At 38.7% G+C, this 22,520-nt stretch overlaps 1 protein-coding gene across 9 annotated transcripts in view; it reads left to right on the top strand.

The window, feature by feature from the left end:
* Nucleotides 1–22,520, top strand: part of BBS9 (Bardet-Biedl syndrome 9) — a 519,285-nt gene that overhangs the window by 32,866 nt on the left and 463,899 nt on the right. For 8 of the 9 annotated variants that reach the window (XM_045005718.1, XM_045005716.1, XM_045005719.1 and 5 more), the window contains exons 6-9: nt 4,832–5,006; nt 16,449–16,533; nt 19,095–19,275; nt 20,358–20,487. In XM_045005718.1, coding sequence (XP_044861653.1) covers nt 4,832–5,006; nt 16,449–16,533; nt 19,095–19,275; nt 20,358–20,487 — 571 coding nt within the window. Of the gene's footprint in view, nt 1–2,553; nt 2,609–4,831; nt 5,007–16,448; nt 16,534–19,094; nt 19,276–20,357; nt 20,488–22,520 lie in introns of those variants that run through there. The other variant, XM_045005722.1, reaches the window with a different exon arrangement.

Here is a 22,520-nt window from a genome sequence, read left to right as displayed (position 1 = left end):
ATTGGTTTATTAAACTGACAACAGCTAGAACAAAGAACATTAAGTCTGCCATACCGTCTTTACCTTACATTGTGCCATTTTCTCTTTTCTTCTTTGAAGCAGCATTAGTTACGAATAGTGTCAGTGCTAAAATGAAAAAAAAAATTTGAAATTAAGTGAGACCCTTAATATTAAACAGGTTTTAATTGAATTCAAGCGCCTTGGTTATGACTTTTTTCAAATATTGCATAAGTTACTTTATTAATATATAATTTCCGTTGACTAATTTTTGAATCATATGTTGATGAAATCATCTGCTCTGATCTTGGCTAATTCTTCAGAGCTTTTTGACCTTTAAACAATGAACCAAATGCTTCTCAGTGATCAGTTTGGTTGACTTAACCCTTTGAATACCACATACTTCAGAATATGAGTGACAAATTATGATGAATAAATCATAAAATGAAGTGTTTGATCTTTTGAGCCATATAAATAGTATTTTAAGAGTTTAAGTAACTGGAAAGGCTTTTTAATAAAGCCACTTCATACACAATTTCAAAAGAAACTTGTTGGCTGTCCACACACACACACACACACACACACACACACACACACACACACACACACACACACACACACACACACACACACGTGTGTGTGTATATGCATATATAATATGTGTATAATATAAAATATGTTTCTAATTTTATAAACAATAAAATCTAGATTTGAACAGAAGCCATAGACCCTGCTTTGTAATTTAAAAAACATGTGTTTCAGTGTAAGAAAACCTGAGGAAATTCATAACTCTAAAACTACTGTACCTTTTGGAAAATGCTATCAGGATTTTACATGTTAAACACATAATTCTATTAAAATTATTGAATTTAGTAATAGGAAGCATTTGTTCATTGATTTGAAACTGTTAACAGAATTAAAGAATTCACATTTTGTAAAAAGGTGTGTGACTCTTATCTACTAAAACAGGAAAGATTAATGTAGTTCCACTGTTTGGAAACATGAAACGAACTTCAATATATTATAGATTAAACCTAATGGGACCAAATCATCAACTTGAAGTTGTCAATGAACCTTGCAGCCAATGGCTTAAATGGTATGATATATTTTGTCTTTATCACTTGCAGTTGTAAAGAAAGGCATTAGTTTGGCTTACTTCAGTAGCTGGCAGAATGTTAGTCTGAGAGTTTTTGAACATCGCTCTAATGATTTCCATGTTACAGATGCTTTTTTACAAAATATAGGTAATCTGTACAGATCCTAGCATGATTTAACTTTAGAAGATTGGTTTTCATTGTTAGCTTAGCTAAATTTCCTTTAGAAGCCATCATAGACCTCTTGATTAATGGACTATTTTGCTCTGTTTCATGTTTAATAAGGGAAATGGGATTTTTCTAAGGTTGAAGAAAATTATTCTCTATAAGTTGATTTATGATTTTGTTAAACCAGAGTGCTATTTCTGCCTTATTAAAACAGTTGGTATAAGACAAATATGTTTTGCATCAGCAGTCAGTAAATCATCCCCCCCAAAAGTATGTTGTGTTAAATATAAGACTGATCTTAGGTTTATGGCTTTCAGAAAAGAGACATCGAGGAGATTTAAAGTGCCACCGGACTCCTTACTGTTTTTGTGGATACAGACTAACACAGCTACCCCTCTGATAAGAAAAGAGAGAACTTCTGCTTGAATAAAATTATATGTTTTTTTTATTTAGAAATCTGTAGTTAGGGTAAATCGGCCATTGCAATAGTTCAGATTTGGTTGAAATCCTATCATGACCCCCCCCCCTAAAATTACATTAATTAAAAAAAGTTGTGCCTATCTATCTATAGCATCAGTGTGCTTCCCTATGAAGTACTGAAATTTGGTTCCCTTGTTTCCTAGGAGGTTGAGAAGCACTGAGTTCAACCTCTGGGAAAAGAACAGGACTGTATTTCATTATTGAAAGTCCTCCCTATCAATGTGTGCAGCAGTGTTAATGGGAATGGAGTGAATTATGTACAGATCTTCTTGGTGGGAAGGATGAAGGGACCATTTTGAGAGTAGTATAGAATGGGCAATCACAAAAAGGGGAGAAAAACGGGATCCAGTGTAGGTATTTACCTTCTGCTCCCCTTACCCGCCTCTGACCACTTGCCCTCAGCTTCACAGTTTTTACCCTAGTGATCCAAATCTTGGGGGAGAGAATACTGATTCTCTGTTTAATCAAGAGGTCGAAGATCAAGTAATACTGTATTAGTAATTTAAGTGAATTATTAACCCATTAACTACTTAGCGTGGTCTGTTTCTTTTTAAATAACAGTTGATTTGCATCTAATAATTTCTCTGATGAATCAGAATATGAGAATTTTTCCATATGCATTTTACCTCCAGTGTTGCCATATATTGAACTGTTGCGTCTGTGACCTTATGTAACAATACTTGTCAAAGTGGGAAAAATACATGATTTTTTTTTGTTTTGTTTTGTTTTTTTGCCCATATCTGAGGTCCTGTATTGGAAGAGTAGATTCTAAAAGAGGACATCTAGGAAGAAGAATTTTTTTCTCTTTAAATCAATATCCTGTTTTAATCCTGCATGCATAGGCTATAATCCCGCAGACACTTGCAGATGTGAGTAATTTTGCATGGGAGTGAAATAAATGACATTATTTATGTACCTGTTTGTAGGATAGGGGCTTGATCCAATACCTACTTCCATTGGCTTTAATATTTTCATTGATTTCAGTGAGTGTTCGATTGGGCCATTTTTGTGTGGATTTCTTTGTATGAATGGGTGCTAACATTAATTCAAACATGCACATAATTTTTATCTTTTATGTAATGCTAAATCCACAACCTGATTCTGATCTCAGTTGACTTCTAAGGTATTGCTCTGAATTTATATCCATGTAACTGAAATCGGCATGTGACCAGTAGGATCTTGCTGCTATTGTAGTTGAATTCTTGATTTCAATATTGACAAGTATTTTTAAGTCCTCACTACAGACTTAATATTTTTTAATCCTCCTTTAAAAATATAAAATAAAGATATAATAAAGACAATGGGAAAATGTCATCACTATGATATTAACATTGTTTTCATGATGATTTCCATTTTAGACCATTTAAAGTATGGAATGATATGTAGATTTGAACATTTGTTCTGAGGGTCATTTATTTTATTTTATTTTATTTTAATAACTGTGGTCCCTCAGTTAAAATAGAATATTAACTTAAATCAGAAAACTAATTTTTTTGCTATCTTTTTGTTTCTCTTAATGTATTGTTGTTTACCCAAGAAACGAAACAGTTAACTAGTTTTAGCAGATAATGTTTTTACAACTTTTGGAAGGTTTGGTTCTCTTTGTTCTAGCGCATTATTTATACGTTTAAAAATAATCTGTTTGATTAGTAATAGGTTTGTGAGCCAAACTGGCAAAATCCATGAAATGCAAAGTACATATGTCCTTCAAGTCACATCAGTTTACTTGTGGATTAAATTACCTTATAGAAAGAACAGGTGGGAATAGGATGAGCAATGGTTCTGGGAGTTGTCAGGGATTTCCTTCCCCCACTCCGTGGCAAGAGTTTGGCGTGGGGCATAGGCTACCGGAGCAGGGAGTAACTTCTTCCAGGCATTATCTGAAAATGGAGGGGATTCTCGCACTTCATGGGGTACCAGGTGCCAAATAGCTTTCCAGGGTGGTAAGAGCAGCACTCCTTGAGGTAGAGCCGCGTGGGAACCACCCCTTCTCCATTTGTGGAGTGATTTTCACAGCTTGGACCCCTGTGAAGACATTGGATCTGGTTTTTTTTCCTATTTGCATTATGGATATTTTCTTCTCTCTGCCGATTCACGGTTTGCTCTTCCTTCCGTCACTATCTCTTTGCTACCAACATCTCATTGCCACTTTTCCTTTCCCTATCTGCAAAAAGAACAGGAGTACTTGTGGTACCTTAGAGACTAACCAATTTATCTGAGCATAAGCTTTCATGGGCTGTAGCTTTCGTGTAAGCACGAAAGCTTACACGAAAACTTATGCTCAGATAAATTGGTTAGTCTCTAAGGTGCCACAAGTACTCCTGTTCTTTTTGCGGATACAGACTAACACGGCTGCTACTCTGAAACCTTTCCCTATCCAGTTTCCTTTCTTTATTACCTAGTCTCTTACTCTGGTTAACTCATCCCCTTGTGCCTTCCTCTGCCCCTATAATATATATTTAAAAAATAAAATAAAGTAGAAGTAACATGAAGTGCATCAACCATCACCTAGTCATTTTACTCGTATATTGTTTCCCTTTCCTCTACGCTTTGTCTAGTCTATTTTGAGTGTAAGCTCTTCAGGACAGGGTCTGTATCTTCTTTTAACTTTATACAGAACTCAACACAGTGGGTCTCTAATTGGACCTTTGGACACTAGCCTCATATAACTAATGGTAATAGAGTGTCAGCCTCAACTTTGAACATTTTGAGTGGAATCCTGACTCCACTGAAGTCAGTGAAAGTTTTACAAGTTGACTTCAATGGGGCCAATATTTCACCTCTTCTTTGTTTTGTGTGTGTGGGGGGGTCACAGCTGTTTTGTTTTGTTTATATCTAACTGTAGTGTAACTTCATTGTTAATTTCTGTAAATAACCTGGTCCTGATTTTCAGTTACTCTAGCGTCACTGACAGTGTAAGGGAGCCTTAAAGTGGGAGTAAATTACATTTATGCCTACTTTAAAGCCGCTTTATGCTGCCAATATGGTAAATTAGTATTCATTTACATTTAGTGTCAATGAGAATTCAGGCCTGTATATTTTAATAAAAATCTAATATGTAATTAATGGTGCTTTGTTTCCTTTTCGTTTAGGTCGAGATTTGATATGCATACAGTCCATGGATGGCATGCTTATGTTGTTTGAACAGGAAAGCTATGCTTTTGGCCGATTTCTACCTGGTTTTCTTCTGCCTGGTCCGTTAACTTACAGCTCTCGAACAGATTCCTTCATTACAGTCTCTTCCTGTCAACAAGTTGAGAGCTACAAGTATGTATAAATGTTAAATAAGTAATTGTATTTCCTTTTAGGGATGCTGTCGTATAACGTGAATATACTGAAAATAAAAAGTAATGTTTTGTGAAAATATAAATAACTATAATATTTTATTTGCTTTTACTCATGTTGTACCACATATCTACTTTTTAAAAGAGAAAAGAACAGATGCCTTTTTTGGTGCTGTCACCTGAAGCTCAGACTTGAATTGTTGTTGTCTGGGTATGCCAGAAGAAGGACAGGAGACACTGGATGTGTTAATTAGGCCTCAACTTTATTCCTAAATGTCTGGGAGTACCTGCCAGATAAAACTGTACAGTGCAGGTAATTCCATAATTATTTACATATATATATATTACATATATCTGAGAAGGCTGCTGGCAGACCCATCCTGATCCCCAGCTAAGACATTGCTGGGACCTCACTACCTTCCTCCCCTCCTCCCTTGAATGAGAGTCAAGAGGTATATAAAGGAGATTGAGTTGACTCCTCCCCTCACTCCCCTGTTTCCACTCCTTAAAAGAATACCTCCTTAAAATGGATCGGGATAGGGTTTAATCTGATAACTGTATCAATTCCCTGCAGAGTACCTGCACTGGACATGTGCCCCAAGCTTACATAATGAGGTGTAGCATCGTAACCTAACTCCCCTTTTGTTGTTTGCTCCCTCAAGCCTCCAATCCTCTGTGGGGGATGGTGAAAAAACCTACCTGGTGTTGGCTGATCTAGATCTAGAAATGTTAGATTTCAGTGCAGCATGATGGTGAGGGGAAAATTCCTTCCCAGCCCCCTGAGAAAGGAGCGACTAATATAATGCCCACAGCAGATAATGACTAAAATCTGGTATTTGAGATACTTCCATGGATGAGAGGGTGGGTGCTGCTTAATCTGACCAGGCGAAAGGAGGGCTGTCATTGCCCAGGTGTGGGCATAAATATTCCCCCTCTCTTCTGGTCACCTGTGGGGAGGGATGGGTCAGTGTCCCCATGCTGACCTGGAATGGGGCTACCTCTGTATTGGAGGTACCTACTTGCCTTTAAAGGGGCAACTCAGCACCTCTGCCAAAACCGACAAAGGTCCCCACCGCTTAATGTGTGGTGAGGTCAGTCAGCTTTGAGCACTCGTGCATTAATCTGGTGAAGTCTGAATATGTCCTAGATTGGAATAGTGTACATTTTGTCAGAATGTAGTGAGGTATAGATCATTGCTTTTAAAGTATGGAGAGTGACTGATGGGGAATGGCATCATCTTTGGAGTGAAGTGCTTTCTCAGTGAGAACTGAAGTGGTAGTAAAAGGGAGGTGAAATTGATGGGTGAAAAAAGAAAGTGAGAGAGTGATGTGGGAAAGAGGGAAAATATGTAGTTGCTGTTTCATTGAGTATCATTGACATGCTTGGTGCTGTACAAAATACAGAGGAAAGCACAGTCCTTGCCTCAGGGAATTAACAGTTAAACAGAATGGCTTAAAGATGTAACACACCAGATTACCAGAAGAATGTTAGATTTCAGTGCAGCATGATGGCTTTTTTTAGTGTTGGGTTGTGTACAGAGGATGATAGCTGATTGTATTATAGGTGATGTTAAGCAAGCAGTTGAGTGAAGGGAGGGTCACTCACTGGTGGAGGGAAGAAGGGAGCTACAAGCTCAAGGGCTGTTATGTACAGAAGGCTTAAAGAGAAGAGACTTTTTACAAAGGTAAAGGTTAAGGAGGAGGTTTGTATAGCAAAGGGAATGAGGAAGAAACGAGCAGAGATTTTGTATATAACTTTAAATGTGAGAATCAGAAGAGATATAATAATTTCACAGCCCTAGATGATGTTAGTATTTTGAATTCAAGTTTCCAAGCAACATATCACTGGGCTAAATAAAAGGGGTTTCTTATGGATATGTTGGCCTCATGCTTCTATTTAAGAATGAAGTAGGCATCTATGAATCTCTTTAGAAAGCAACAAGAAAGTATTGTGTGAATCTCAAGGGTCCTTGTACTTCAGCTCTCGGTATTTAGTTTTGAGTAGTAACAATTTAGCACTGCTTCATTTTTCCCCCATAAGTGACAGCATACCTTTGTGAATCATTATTTTAGACAGCTACCGAAGAATCTAGTATTCAAAAGCCCTTCAAAATGTGAAAGTGATCAGAGCCAGGCAGAAGTCAATTTAAGCAGTATATCATTGAGCCACACTGCTTGTGCAAGCTCACAATAAAGGTCTGCTCAGTGGAGATGACTGATTAGCAACACAGCTACTGGTAATAAATTTTAAACTATATATGTTTTGAAAGATTAAGGAAACGAGTTATACAAATGGTTCAAGTCTGCCAAAAAGTTAAGCAATGCTGTGAAGCTGTGCCATTCAACTTTCCAAACATGCTGCTGCTAAGTAAACATGTTAGTACTGTAGCATTACCTCTAATTAACAATGCAGACCTGTGGTTGCCAGGTGCCAGCCTCCACCCTGACTTCTGTACAAATGAACAACTGTACACAGATCTTTGTGTTAAAATCCTCTATCCTTTAGCCTTTTAGCAGGAGTTGATTCTTATCTGTTAAAATATTAACAGGTTGCCTTCATGCATCCCAAGTCCTTGGGTTTAATGATGCAGTTGTTGTAGGTGCCAATTTGCCTATGTCTTGTTGCCATACCAACAAGTTTTCCTCTTGACTTTTCCCTATGGAGGGAATCAGACATGCTGCTGCTTTAATTATATTCTGGTAGGACCCATAAACCCCACTCAGGATAGAAGACCCATGCTGTATAAACACAGATGAAGACAGAGTCCCTTTTCTGGGACGCTCACAAACTAAGTGATGTAAGATCCAACAGTGTAGGTTGGGCATATGGATATAACATACAGATAAATGTGTGTGGTCATGATTGACGCAGTATGATTCACTTCATTTTGCCCCTGTTTGCATATTAGTGGGAGTGCTTCTAACTAGTGCCCTATATTGAGGCCTGTCCCTACCAAAGATGATGTGGGCATATTCCTAGACTCCTGTTTCTGAGACCAAGCTTGGATTTGGAATACTGGGCTAAGAGAATTACCCTTTAGGAAAGATAAAAGAACAGAATTATATCTTTTCTTATCTTATCATTGGAGATCCTGGGCTTCTTGACTTTTGAATATAGTTCAATACTGAGAAGTGTTAAAATTGATGCTGGACTGCTGGCCTTTCCCTTTCAGAGAGAGATGCATAATCTGGCAATTGAGTGCTAACAGATGTGATGCTGGCAGCCCGAGTACCAGCTGTGGCCAAGGGCTAGCCATCAGCTGAGAACTGACTAACTCACAGCTGGAAGCCAGGCCAATTCACTTGTGTATAGATCAAAGTGATCATTAAATACATAAGAATGTATTTGCTGTGTAGTTGTAGTTTTCAGTCCCAGGATATTAGAGAGACAAAGTGGGTGAGCTCTGTGTGGCTCGAATCTTGTCTCTCTCACCAACAGACGTTGGTCCAATAAAAGATATTGCTGCAGACTTTGATTTGCCATGTGCTCTGCCATAATGCTGCACTGGCCACCAGGGGTCCCAGGAACATAAGGTAAAAAATCCTATGTGATGAAACCTGTTTGTTCTTCTTGTGAGGAATGTAATCTCCCTAGCTTTGTGTGGGACTCACGTTTAATTAAAACCACCTGCTACACCTGATAAGTTCTCCCTATACTTTGCAGTGCAGACGCAGGGGCCTGCAGAAGCACTGGTTGCATTGAAGGGAGCTGTCTTCTTTATAAGCCCTTGTTACCTGACTGAGGCAAGTCTCTCAAGTTCTCCCCTAAAGGCAGCTAAAGCCTCATCTACTTGACCGCTGCAATTTCTTCCCCCAGAATTGTAGCACCTGCATTGGCTGCTATGACTCCTGCTGTTGTTTGCTATACTGAAACACTCAGCTAGGGATGTGGGCGTACTGGTACTAATACATTTATGGAAGTGCTCTTACCTTGCATCTCTTTCACTCTCCATCCCTGTGACGGGATAATGAAATGGATCTGGAGACTAGAGCTACGTCACAGTATTCACCCCATCAGCCTGGTGATCTGCTTACTGTTTTTGTGGGCCAGTCTGACTGCAGTTGTCACTGCTGATCTGTCTCCATGTCCTACATTCTTTTGCTGCTGGTTACTGAGAGTAGTCAAGAACTGCTTCTAGAGCAGCTTAGTGACCTGTTGCCATTGCTCAGATGTCAGATGTGCGTGCTGCTGGGGTTGACCTGGTGGCCAGGTGGGAGCCAGGGTTGACCTGGTGTCTGGGTGGGGACTTAGAGAAATTTCCGACCCTTTCCCAGGGGTTGACCTGGTGTTTGCTAGAGTCTTCGGGGCCCCACCTCAGCAACAATGATCTGGAAGGCATAAGAAAGTTCCTGTCCCGAGTAGAGAAGCAAGTTTCCTGACCAGAGGTCCAATGTTTCTTCTGCTACTGAAGTAGCTGTCCTGCCCATCCCTTGTCTTCCTGGTGGGCTTCCCCTGGGAATACTGAATATTTTAGCAAATTGGAATGGAAATATCCCCAGCCATCCCAATGATTTTTAATCCCCCTTCCTCCTACCCTATGCAGTGCTGGTCAGTCATAGCATCCCGCAGATTATGAATCTGCTAGTTATGTGTCAGTCTCTACCTACATGTCACTAGTTCAAGTCATATATAAAGCAAAATGTGCTTCCTGCAAAGGAATTTGGGCTGATTACATCAGTGATATAGTTTAAAAGTACTGTGATTAGTTTAGCAATTTTCTTTTGGCAAGAATTAATCTGCATGAAGCATACAGATTCCTATGAAACTCCTACCCAACATTCCAATCTGACAAGTTCATCTGCTTTCAAGACCAAAAGTGCACATTTTCCTTCATCATAAGGGCTTATAGCCAAAATGCATCATCTTTGTGAGGGAGAGGAGGAATGAAGATTTTAGAGATAATCATAACCCAAAGGATTTAGAGGAATATAGCCCTTTTTTTTTCTGTTTTGCATTTTATGTCTCAAGAGTACAATTTATCTAATGGTAACGTAACCTGGCTTGTGCTTTACTGCCATAATAAATATTTACTGCTCTAGCACCAGAATTTCTATTATCTCTCAAACAACATACTCAGTTAATGGAGCCTTTATGCTTTCTACTAGTGGGACTATTTTGTGTTGACTCCTGGATACTAAATAGGCTGTAAAGTTTGTATAGTTGCATTGACCAGGGGAAGGTATAGTGATATAAGCATAAAGATGTGAAGTAAATAGAAAATTGGCATCAGTCATGTCTTTCCAACATGGATAACTGATAGCAGTATAATTTACTTCGTGAATTTTCCAGGTGACACCTTTTAAAAACTGAGGTCTTGGTTTCTGTTCATGGTAATTTAAAGATCCATAGCTCATTTCAAGAGATTAGGGGTTTGCTGTAATGTCTTTGGCTAAACTTTCCCTCTGTCTGCCTGGCAGTCACCATTCACTTCAGTGGTGTCTTTTTTTATCACAGTTTCAGGATTACCTGTGCCTTTGATTCCCCCCCATCCTCCTGCCCCTTGTCTTCCTTGAGGGCGCCCTCTTATGGCTTTAGGCTTCCTACCCATCACCTTTCTTGGGGTGGAGACCCATGTGTCTCTCCTTTCAGACTGCGACTTGCTTGCAGTCCCTCTGCATCTCATTTGTGATTTTTCCAGCAGGTCTAACTGGGGCCCAACATATGTGGTTGTTAAAGCTTTCTCCTGGGCTACAACAGTGTACACTGGTTACCAATCAGCTTTCACAAAACAAACTGCATTTATTCTTAGAGCAAAAGCATTACAGAGAAAACATATAAAACCAATAAAAGTTCCTTATACATGCAAAAAGCTTACCAGAGGTTACCTATCAGTCTTATGGGATCCTGGTAGGTCAAAGTCTTTCCAACCCTTCTGCAAGGGTTGGGGCCCTTGGACAGAATGCCTTGTCCTTTTGCTGCAGCAAGAAAGCTCTGAGTCCATTTAAACACAGGCTTTTTATGCCAAAACCCCTTTCTTTATCTATTGGTCTCTGGAAAATCCAGTTTGAACCAGCATACACAAACCTTCATAGGGGGTGTTACCTCTCTGAAGGTGTTTACAATGTGAGCAATTCATCTTCATCATCATCCATCGTTTTAGTTTCTGTTCTGTGGAGTAGAACAGACTCATACATATTATCTCTGGTCTTCAGTGATACATAAACTTAATATTATGTTCCCCCAAAGATACTTTTTGTGGTTGCAATATCTGTCACAGGTTTGTTTTAGTAGCGCTGTATAGTTTGTGAAGTACTTTGAGATCCTTCAGGATTTTGATACATGTAATGTGCCAAAATACTTTGAGAGAAAGACATAATGTAATATAATTATTGAAGTATTATAGTACATTGCAAAGTAGGATTTACTAATATTCCATATAAGCTAAGGGGAGGATACTGGAAGGGAGTTACACATAAGTTATATCTCAAAGCTGAATGCACAATTGAGCCCTCAAAGGTGAGGGAGAAATAGGACCCAGATGTAGCAAAGCAGAAGAAATTTTGTTTTTAATGTTTTATGTTAAAGAAATGATATGTCTTTCTGATTTTCGCAAACTCAATGTGCCACCCATCTGGACTGGTATTTTTTAACAGGGCAACGTGGAACAATTTGTCCTGCTCTGAATTTCTCTGCCATCCTGAGATTTGTACATGTCCCTGCCTGCAGGTATATGGGATCTTGGGGAGCAATTACCACACAGGTGGGGTGCCAATTAATTTCTTTATTAAAGGAAAAAGGAAGTGGTGGGAATTTAACAATGAAATACGATGGGATGGGGTGTATAGGGTGTTTACAATAGACAATAATGGGGGGATTCTTCTTATTGAACAGTGTAGGGAGTTCTAACAGCGGGGTACAGTAAGTGGGGTTCAGCACAATGGGATACAGTACAGTCAATAAGCAACTCAACTTTATATAGGAACGACTTTAGATACAGTGTGGAATGCAAAATGTACCCAAAAGAAATGCAAAGTAAAATGGTAGCTTCAATGCAATACAAAGTATATCAGAAAAGTGGAGGCAACCAATGGGGTGTTATAACCACAAGTAAAATGTGAATCACAGTGCAATGATACAATATGGGTGATAAGTGAAATTATGCAATGTAACAGTATAAAAGAAAATTAATGACTTAATCTGTGAGGCTGTGATAGCAGATAATCTGCAAGAGTGTGCCTAAAGGCTGGGTCGAGAAACAGGAGTGGGGAGGGGGGTGAATGATCAGTGGCAACTGATGAGAGGAGAGTGCAGCTGCAAGCAGCGAGAGACTCTGAAGCCCTGCGGGGTGAAGCCCAGAGCAGTCTTCAGGAGCCTGCGGGCTGGACGTACGGGAGACAAGAGCAGCTGGAGCACACTTAAGGGGAGTCTGGGAGCAGCAAGAGGGGAGGGCGCTGAACGTGCAAGCGATGGGAAGGCACGTGGAGAATGGGGGAGACGGCTGAGGGAAGAAGCAGGTTGCAGCAGCGGAGAGCACTTCAGGGAAGCTGCGGAGCAGTGGGGTGAAGACAAACGGAGCAGTGTGATGGTGATCTTCGGTAGGGGAGGGGCAGCGGAGAAGCGGGAGCACGAACACAGGGGATACAGGGAGAGGCAGCAGAGAAGTGTAAAGAAGGGCTAGAGGGAGGTTTAAGCAACAAGCGGACACCCCCCCCAAAAAGGAAAGAAGCGGCAAAGGGTTTGGGAAGTTACACAGGGGGAGAAGCAGCAAGGGGTTTGGGAAGTTCGGAGGGTGATGCAGACGCAGGGGAAAAAGCAGCAAAGGGTTACAACAGGGAGACATGGAGAAGTACACAGAGGGGGAGATTGGAGCGGGGGAAAAACAGACACGGGAAAGTTCAGGGAGAGATTGGGACAGCGGGAAGACGAATTCAAACAGCAAAAAACCTTATCTATCATCTAACTTAATTAAACTTATATAAAATGACAAGCAGCTTATACAAAGTAACAAAACAGGTACAGAATACAACCAGGCAATGGCTTTTTAAAATCTATCTTAACCAACGACTAGGCAAAACAACAAATATCACAATTCTAAGCAAAACTATAACAAGCAACTATACGGAGCAACAAAACAGCAAACTATAGCAAGGCAGGTCAAACTTACAAGCGCTACAATCTTAGCAAACTATGACTTATTAGACTAAAAAGCAAAACCTATGGTGCACCTTATGCTATGGGGAAGTTACAGAGGGCAGAGTGGTAGGTGCCCAGGATACAGCTCCCAAGGCAGCCCCCAAGGAAGCCAAGGGATGGTGGCTGCAGCAGTGGATACGGCTGAAAGCAGTGAGCCCCGAAGCAAAGCCCACTGGAGCAGAGCTTAGCGGTGGCACAAACTTATTTTTAGCGGCAAAGCGCCGCGGAGTTTGAGAGGTTTTAAGACACAGACCAAGGTTTAGCTTGAGTCTGTGTGCTGGGGAAACAGAGCCAGCAGCTAAAATAATAAAATAAAAGTATAGAAAGTTTCACAGAGGGATTCTTACCAGTCCCCAAGGCAGCAGCAAAGGCAGAAGCAGCAACAACATCAGAAGAAGCAAGGAGGACTCGGTACGGTCTCGATAATCAGGAGGGGTCTCAGGCAGCAATTCATTCTTCGTGGGGGGGTTTTAAAAACAGGGGTACGCTCAAAAATAAAACGAGAGCGGAGAAAGGACCCCCCAGAATCCCTGGCTGATCAGACCAGGCAGCAATGCAGGAACCTTTCTGATGTTTGTTTCAAAATGCCTGTTTTTTAAAGACAAACTCAGGCAGTTTCCCGCCAGTAATCCTGATAGGCTCCCTCTGTCACAGGGGAGGAGACACAGGGAAAAACTGCAGGTGAGCACAGAGACGTGCCTGGGCAGAGTCCTGGACAATAGGTGTGAGTTCACACCTCAGGACTCAAAAGCACATGAGGCCTATGACTCATGCCCAGGATCTCAAAAACACATTAGGTCTTGCAGCTCTGGACATTGCCTACCCTACACAAAGCCCAGGTTTAACAAGGTGATAACAGGACCAACCCTTTGAACAGGGCAGTGGTCCCACTTAGCACGCAGCACAAGTGGCCATCCCTTTGAGAAGGGCAATGGCTCTTGGTAAACAACTTAACAGCCAGGGAGGGGCGGCCACAGGAGGAGAACAAAAACAAAATGGAGTAAGGGGACAGCTGTAAGAAACAAAATGGAATAGGGGGAAAGCTGTAACAGACAGTACAGTACAGTGCCTTCACCTCAGCAAGCAAGCACTATTAAACTGATTCTTACTTTCGAGCTTGAAAATAACATCTCTCTCCATATTTAAGTTATTTTACATGTGATGTGATATGAAAGAATGCTAAATAGCTTGATAGGTTTGTTTGGCCCTCTGTGGGTTCTGTGATTTTAATATTTTAGTGTTACAAGGAACTGCCATTCAATCAGTCATTTCAGAGATATCAATGCACTTTTGTGATTTGTGGGAGACTGGTCTGAAAAATGTAGATCGCCCCCATGTTATATCGTAAAATAATACTGTATTTGGTCCAATGTTTCTGATTCAGTACTTTGGACAAGAAAGTCAGGTTCCTAAGATCATGTCATTGAACACTTATGTGGTGAAGAGAGAGATTTTTTTCCCCCTATCTCAGAATCTGCAACATCTATTTTAAATGTTCTGTAGTTTGAAAACAGAGTGTTTTTGCTTGTTTGGAAGGCAAAGTTGGAAAGAGATACAGTAGTATTTGTTTTGTAGTTTTTTTTTATTTAGGTCATAGAAAAATTGCTTTTGAACAATTGCATTTCTCAACTCAGTTAAAGTTAAAACCACTAAGAAAAATCCTTTAGTAGCCATTGCCCCAAATACAGAAATAAACCTAAAATGTTAGAGTTGATCGTGTTAATATTTAACTTTGTCTTGGAATAAACTAAAATATATTTAATCTGCTGTTAAGTTACTGAAATCATCAGGGAGAATTGGGACACTTGGAACTCTCAGTTGGCCTGAGCCTGATTTTAACAGGAGCTGAATCAGTATATTTCCAGTACTGGGCCCTAATTTATAGGTAAAGCTTTGCAAAAATTGTTAAAATACATTGATTAGTTTTGTGAGGGAGTGTGATGTCTTGAAAGTGGCCAGTTAGAGTATTAAGAAAATTATCGACTTGTAGGATTGTGTGTTAAATGATAAAGATAAAGGCATTTAGCATGCATGTCTAAAATCAACTGTGTGCTGAATACCCCTGTTACACTTACTCTTTGATACATTTGGCTCATGATATTGTGATAATACTTTACACCTTTATATCATCTTAATCTCAAAGTGCTTTAAAGTGTGCTGCTTCTCTGATCTATCCCATGTGTCTTAAGAGTAAGACATTAACAACATATTTTTTTGCTGTTTTTTATTCCTGTTGGATCTGCAGAGCCAACTAAGAGAGAGTGTGTTTGATTTGATTCCTCGTGCAACAGGAACAGGGTTGTTTACTAAGTTACGCCGGTGCAAACCCAGGAAAGAAACGGAAATATATAGGTGTCACTGAGGGCATAATTTGAGCATTTTGGGGGTTGCATAAGGGCAGATATAGGCCTGCATAATTTTTATTACGGTTGACAATGAATGAGTGAGAAGAAAGAAGCCAACTTGACTCAGTTTGCTGGGCTGTCTGTAATAAAATGAAACCTATGCAACTCATCTAGTCCCATTTTTACAGAGACACATTTCCGAGTACAACCATTTAATTTTCTAACATGTCTCTAAGGTAGACAACTGTTACTCTGTCTCAGCTTTAGTTTAAATTTTTTTTAAATTAGAGATTATTTGAAATGAGGAAAGTTCATGCTTTTTCTAACTGCCCTAAGGTCCTAATTTCAAAATGCTGTAATAAATTGTCTCTGGCCTCTCTCTCATTTATAGCACCCACCTCTAACATTTAATTTAAACAAACAAAATAAAATCTGAACTCTTGTGGAAAAAAATTAATGTAAATGTAACCCACACACCTTCTGGGTGTGGTGTTCGGTCCCATCTAGTGGCACAGAGACCACTTAAAGAGAGAGATAAAATGAGTCTGCTCTACAGCCTTAGCTAAAAGTTGGTTTTTAGCTCATGCTGTAGAGGCTCATGCACTAAGCTCCAAAGGTTCCTGGTTCGATCCTGCCGGGTTGTTGGTGTTACATGAATTAAAAAACTGAAATCTTCCACTACTACTAGATAAGCATGTATCCTTAAGGTAAAAAATCTCAGTCTGACAGCATGTTTTAAATACTACTTTTAAATCCATTATCTAGATCCTATACTTCAGTGCATGTGCTCCGTAAGAATGATGGTATCAAGATACATTGTACAGTAGGTTTTCTGACAACATTTTTGGATTCTGCTTTTGCCATAACCTTTATAGTTAACGTTATTTTAAAATTTGATGTAAAACTGATGAACTGCAAAGAGACACAATCTGTATTTTTTATAACAGGTACCAAGTGCTGGCATTTGCAACAGATGCTGATGAAAGACAGGAGACAGAGCAGCAAAAACTGAGTTCTGGAAAAAGGCTTGTTGTAAGACCTGTTTATTTTACATAAACTATACCCTGCAGTGCATAAATATTAAAAAGAGAGAAGACTAGCTGACAGATTGAAACACCGTGTTGTCACTAAGGGCCGATCTAACTTCCATTTAAGACAATGGAAAGACTCAAGTAAATTTTATTGCGATTTGGATTGGGACCTAAATATTCATTAAGCTCTCTGTTTTGAGAACGGAGAAATTAACATAACATAAAGGATTAATTTCATGTTAATTTCTGTCAAGATAGAATGTATTGAAATATATGTACATTTAAAAATTTAAGCAAAATTTAATTTAAAGTCTTTTTATGATTAGTTTGTTAGATTTCTAAAATGCACCCCGTTAAAGTTGGGGGCTCATGTATGTTGTTAAACAGAAGACTATATAGGAAAGCTCGCCCATCCTCCTGACCCCCATCCTCCCTTGCCCATCCCCCCCACCCTTGCAGTGAAAAACATGGGAAATCAACTTCTTTTGCATTATGCCTTAAGGCTGACATACTCAGGCCATTTTGGACTAGTGGGAAAAAGGAATTCCCACCTCGGTGGTACTGCACTGACCACTGCTTGATCATTTAAGATACTCCAGAAAATGCTAGCTTAAATAGTCCAGCTGACCACATCTTCCATTATGGCACATGGGGAGGAGAGATGATCTCTGGAAGAGTCAGAACTCAAACATTTTTGTACTATATAAATCAAAGTCAACACCTTGATTTACACATGGAAGCAAGTAGAGAACCAGCTCTTGGATAACAAGTCTCTATGTTCTCTTTGCTAAACAGGTGAGGACTGTATTCTGTAATATGTTTGGCATCAAAGAACAGTCTTCAAATGTAACCCCACTTAGAGTGCATTGCAGTATACTTTACCATAAACAATACCAGCTGATAATGTGTACAAGTATCCATACGGGGAAAAAATGCATAACTAATGCAATTGCTTCTGCCTGTGAAAAGAAAATGAAAGAATATTATGTCCAGATTGCTGAAGATGACATCCAAGAATGCAGAGAAAAGTACAAGAAGATCTTTTTTGTCTGAGGCAATAAAAATAGGACAGAAAAAAATGAGAACTTCCCATGTTCATTTATCCCAAATTTCTTATGGATGGGTGTCCAGAACTCTATCTAAATCATGTTGAGAAAGGAATAATTTCTAACACCGTTCCAGACCTTGTCTACTCTCTGGGGTAGCCTCAACTCAGCAGCTGGTGGCCAGCAATAGGTGTAGCTGCACTGGGCAAGGACATGAGGAATTTGCACTCTTAAATTAAGAACAAACAGCGCTAAGCTTCAACTAGCTCTATCAGTGCAAATCCCTACATGTTCTTGTATAGGCTTTGGAGCATAGCTACATTGATTGTTGAAATAGGGCCATTCTTGAGGGAGACAAAAGCCGTGAACTACATTGTGAGTGTTCAAAAATTCTTCTGTAACTATCAACCTTTGTGTTATTTGACTGAAAAAGTAGGATTGGTGCCCCACCTTCCTGATGGCACTTGATAGAGCTTTCAGAAAGACTATGAATTCACCTTTGATCCCACTACCAGAAGTATATGGAAATCTGTGTTGAACAGAGGGTGATAAAAACATAACACACATTTTACCAATGAGGGACTGTAAATTAAACTAGATGCTAAATTTATAAAAGTAACTGAAGGACATATGGGGGGAATTTCTGGTCATCCTGGTTGGAGTCTTAATGGACTCTGAATCCATCAAGTTAACAAAGTACTGGAATTTCACAGGGCAAAAAAAAAAATTCAAACACTTTATGGAATCTTTCTGTTACCTAGGCAATATGATGGGTATTAGTTGATCCCAGAACAGAAAGAATTTGCCGAAAAATGGATGATGTAACATAATCCTGATTTCTTTTATTCATTTTTAGCATTTTAAAATGGAAGGTGCAGGTTGTTACCTTAACTCTACCAGTATGTTTGTGAAGGAGGTTATGCCTCAGTTTTTTAATCACAGTGATGGAAAGTGGTGATTCAAAGCCACAAAATACAGGGCAGTTGAACTGAGAATTTTATCAGTTTTAGAAGCCTCCCTCTCTTGTTAAACCAGCTTGGCATCAGTCAAGTGTTTGTTTAGCAGTATCTAAGGGCAGACACAAAGGAGGTGGTAGACTTTAACTAGTTAGTAGAATGGGACACTTTGTGGTTTATTTCCAGATTTCAAAGCTTTTTTTCATTTTGGACAATGTATGCATTTTTATTTTTTGAACAATAAATATTATTACAGAGTGAATTGCATAGCATGTGTTTATGGTTTATTTCATAAAATGTTTGTGGGCTGGTTTCTTTCCGCTCTCCCCAACAGTTTTTTTTTAAAATCAGGAAAATCACAGCATTCCTGAAAATAATATGCATCTAAAATATAGAACATTTTACCTCTTTCCCCCCTCACCACCTCCCAAACTGATTTTGTCTTTTCACTTACATTGCTGAAAATTCATTTGGTTTGATGTTGACTGAACCTTCTTCTTAAGCCTTTTATTATACACATAGCTGTTAACTGATCTTTGGTTATGTTTTCTCTTTTGAAGATGGACTGGGTTTTAAACATTGGAGAGCAAGCACTGGATATATGTGTTGTGTCCTTTAATCAGACCTCCTCTGTTTTTGTGCTTGGAGAGAGAAATTTCTTTTGCCTTAAGGATAATGGGCAAATTCGATTCATGAAAAAACTTGATTGCAGTCCAAGTTGCTTCCTTCCTTATTGTTCAGGTTTGTAAAAGGAAAATTAAACTTAGAATCTTTGACCTACTTACACTTAAAACTAAGAGTTTTTTTCATTAAGAAGATACAATCTTTTGAATATATTGTGGATTAATATAGTAAAAGCTTATGTAGAATTCAAATTGTGCCTGACATTTTATAACTGAAGTGGATAATTTTTCAGAGAACAGAAAGAATCAAATATCCTAAAACTTGGGTTCTATTTGCTACTTTTTCTTGTAAGTCACTTATAGATAAATAAAAAGAGCAAAATCTTGCCTGGATTCAAATATAAGGCACGTAAGGTAGGGGTAGAAGATTAAGCTATTCAAGCATGTTGCATGGTACCGTAGAGCAGCTGAGATCAATTAATTTTTCAGGGCTTTAAACACAGCAAGAATGCAAGAAAGTTAAGGGTCTTGTAAGGATAAATGCTTGTGAGGTGCTCTGATTCTGTGGTTGAATGGTATAAAGCTTGGTTGACAAATTGATAAGACCAGAATTAAGAATCTAAAGTTCCATTTTGGTACCAGAATAGCAAAGAATAAGTTTTAAAATCTTATCTTAAATTAGTTAATTTAAACTTTACAAACACTCTCATAATCATCTTTATTTTACTTTCTGTAATTTCTTGTGTAAACATGTGATAGACAGTCTATTGATTAAAATTACTTAACCAATGTGTATGTTGTGCCATGTCTATCCCAATGCATTCATAGTGATGATGACAAATCCATGATATTTTACTTTTGGGGCATTCTGGGACTTCTGGTACTAACACTTATGAGTGATAGTTCTGGAAGTACCAGAAATGTGTCCGGCACTTCTTTTTATATTTCACACACTGATATCATTGTAATTGGTGTCCATGATTAATCACAGACTTTTGGTTATTGTCTATGTAATTTTATTATTCTTTTTGACTGCTTAATAGTCTCTAAATAAAAAGGAAAACAGATCTGTTCACAGATATGCAATAGTAGCTTCCGCTTCCCCCCCTCCAAAAAAAGGAAAATAGTGTGAACCTGAAAGGAACACACTGGCTCATGAAAACATCTGTTGTCTTAAAACTGTTTTTATGTTTTTAACAGTGTCTGAAGGAACAATAAACACTCTGGTTGGAAACCATAATAGCATGTTGCATGTTTATCAGGATGTGACATTGAAGTGGGCCACTCAGCTTCCCCATATTCCTGTAGCAGTAAAAGTGGGCAATTTACAGTAAGTAACTTTCTAACAGTTCCATTTTTTTAGATTTGTTTCCAGAAAAAAAAATCTCTACAGATGCTAATAAGCATTTCTATAGTATTTAACAAAAAAAGGTAGTTTATAAAAGGAAAAAATATAGTTTTGGGTATATTGTATGGTATATTAACTGGATCAATTTATGCTGTTACTCTGATACATTTGGAATAATTTTGTTCAAGTATTAGTATTACTTTGGATTTACATTGGTGTAAGCAAAGACAAAACTTGGCCTCTGTTTCTGACAAAATTTCTTTTGTGAAAGAATGATAGATGGTTCAAAGATTTCAAGAGAGCGCATCAGTCTAATACGATCTCGGAGATAAGAAAGTAGGAGTCGCTATGGGAATTTATTCATCATTATCAGTCTAATTGCAGCTGAATTCCAGAGGCTCTTGTTGAATTGGATTATTGTTCTCTAAAGCTCGTTTTTAAGTTAGTTTAGTAATCTGTTTAAATTATTCAATTTTGCATTCACAGCAAGGAAAGAAACTGACACTATTGCATGTATTTATTTCCTATCACTGACACACAGCAAGCAGAGTGGAAGAAAATGGGACACAATTATTGAGTAGCCTTATTTCTTGACTTGTAGGTTGCATGTTTTTCACAAGTGCAGAGGCTCACAATCAAGAGAAAATGCAAAGTCTGAGTAACTAGTTTTCTCATTAAGATTAAGATACATTAAGACTGGGAATCTCAGAAGAGGGCTACAAAAGCTTTTTGTTCTCTTCCAGTGGTTACCTAATGCTTTTTGAATAAATGAAAATTACAAAATTAACTTAACGTAGGACAACATGAGTACAAATTGTGATCTCTTTCATCGGGTGAGTGTTAAGTGTAAAAAGATCACTAAGTATCCTGCTGGGACACTCAGTGTAAAATAAAAAAGTAAGTTAATACTACAGCATATGCCAGAGTAGCTTGTGTCTAAAACTTTTGAAGTCTGGTATAAAATCTCAATCTGGTAAGATATACATGAAGCTGTTAAGCATTTATTTTTATGACAGGAAATCAGACTAACATTTTAAAAATAGAATACAGTATAGACAGTTATGTGTGTGCATATAAACTTTATCCAAATGTTGGTTTTAATTGTGGCAGGAAGAAATTAGTGCAATTTTTTAAAACTTTTTTTTGCTAATTTTTTGGTCTGTTTCATGGATTTTGAAACCTCAAGATTTTGCTTTTAGTGAAGTTTTGAGGAACCAATAATTTCCCCCAGATTGTCTTGCTGAGTATACGTTCACATCAGTATTTTGTAATTTCACATATTCAGAATTTCCATGCCTGTCATCTTTCTCAGTATTGTTTTATGGAGAGAAGAGGAAAGTATACAGCAACAGTCACACGCACCCATTTATAATATATATATTTTTATGTATACATAGATATGAGAATATGCACATATGGACATGAGTTCAGGCAGGGATGGGAGAAGTTGGAAGCATATGCACTTTGGTTCCACCTCCAGAAGCAGCATAGGATCTGTACCAGGATCTCTATCGTGTGGTTGGCCGGGTAAAGGACAAAACTGAAGCATTGAGGTTTAAGGATGCAAATGGCTTGCCAGATCTTTTCCTTGAGTGGAAGCAGGAAATGGTCCAAATGAGAGTTGACTTTCGTGGATTTGCAACTCTTCTCAGAATGACTAGATACTGGAGGACTCAGAGCAAGCCCTAGAGATTATTAGTACACCTCTACCCGGATGTAACACTGTCCTCAGGAGCCAAAAAATCTTACAGCGTTATAGGTGAAACCGCGTTATATCAAACTTGCTTTGATCCGCCGGAGTACACAGCCCGGCCCTCCCAGAGCACTGCTTTACTGTGTTATATCTGAATTCGTGTTCTATTGGGTCGCATTATAGCGGGGTAGAGGTGTAATTCTGACTACTCAGCAGGAGCTACAGATTGATTGAGTGTCCTTTGAGGTAGAAGCAATTGGCCAGGATATCACATCTGCTGCTCCCATTACTGCCCTTACACCATGAGCTTCTCTTCTTCCTT

Source organism: Mauremys mutica, chromosome 2, assembly GCF_020497125.1.
Source record: "Mauremys mutica isolate MM-2020 ecotype Southern chromosome 2, ASM2049712v1, whole genome shotgun sequence".
In the NCBI taxonomy this organism is placed as follows: Eukaryota; Metazoa; Chordata; order Testudines; family Geoemydidae; genus Mauremys; species Mauremys mutica.
This window is presented reverse-complemented; position numbering and strand designations above follow the sequence as displayed.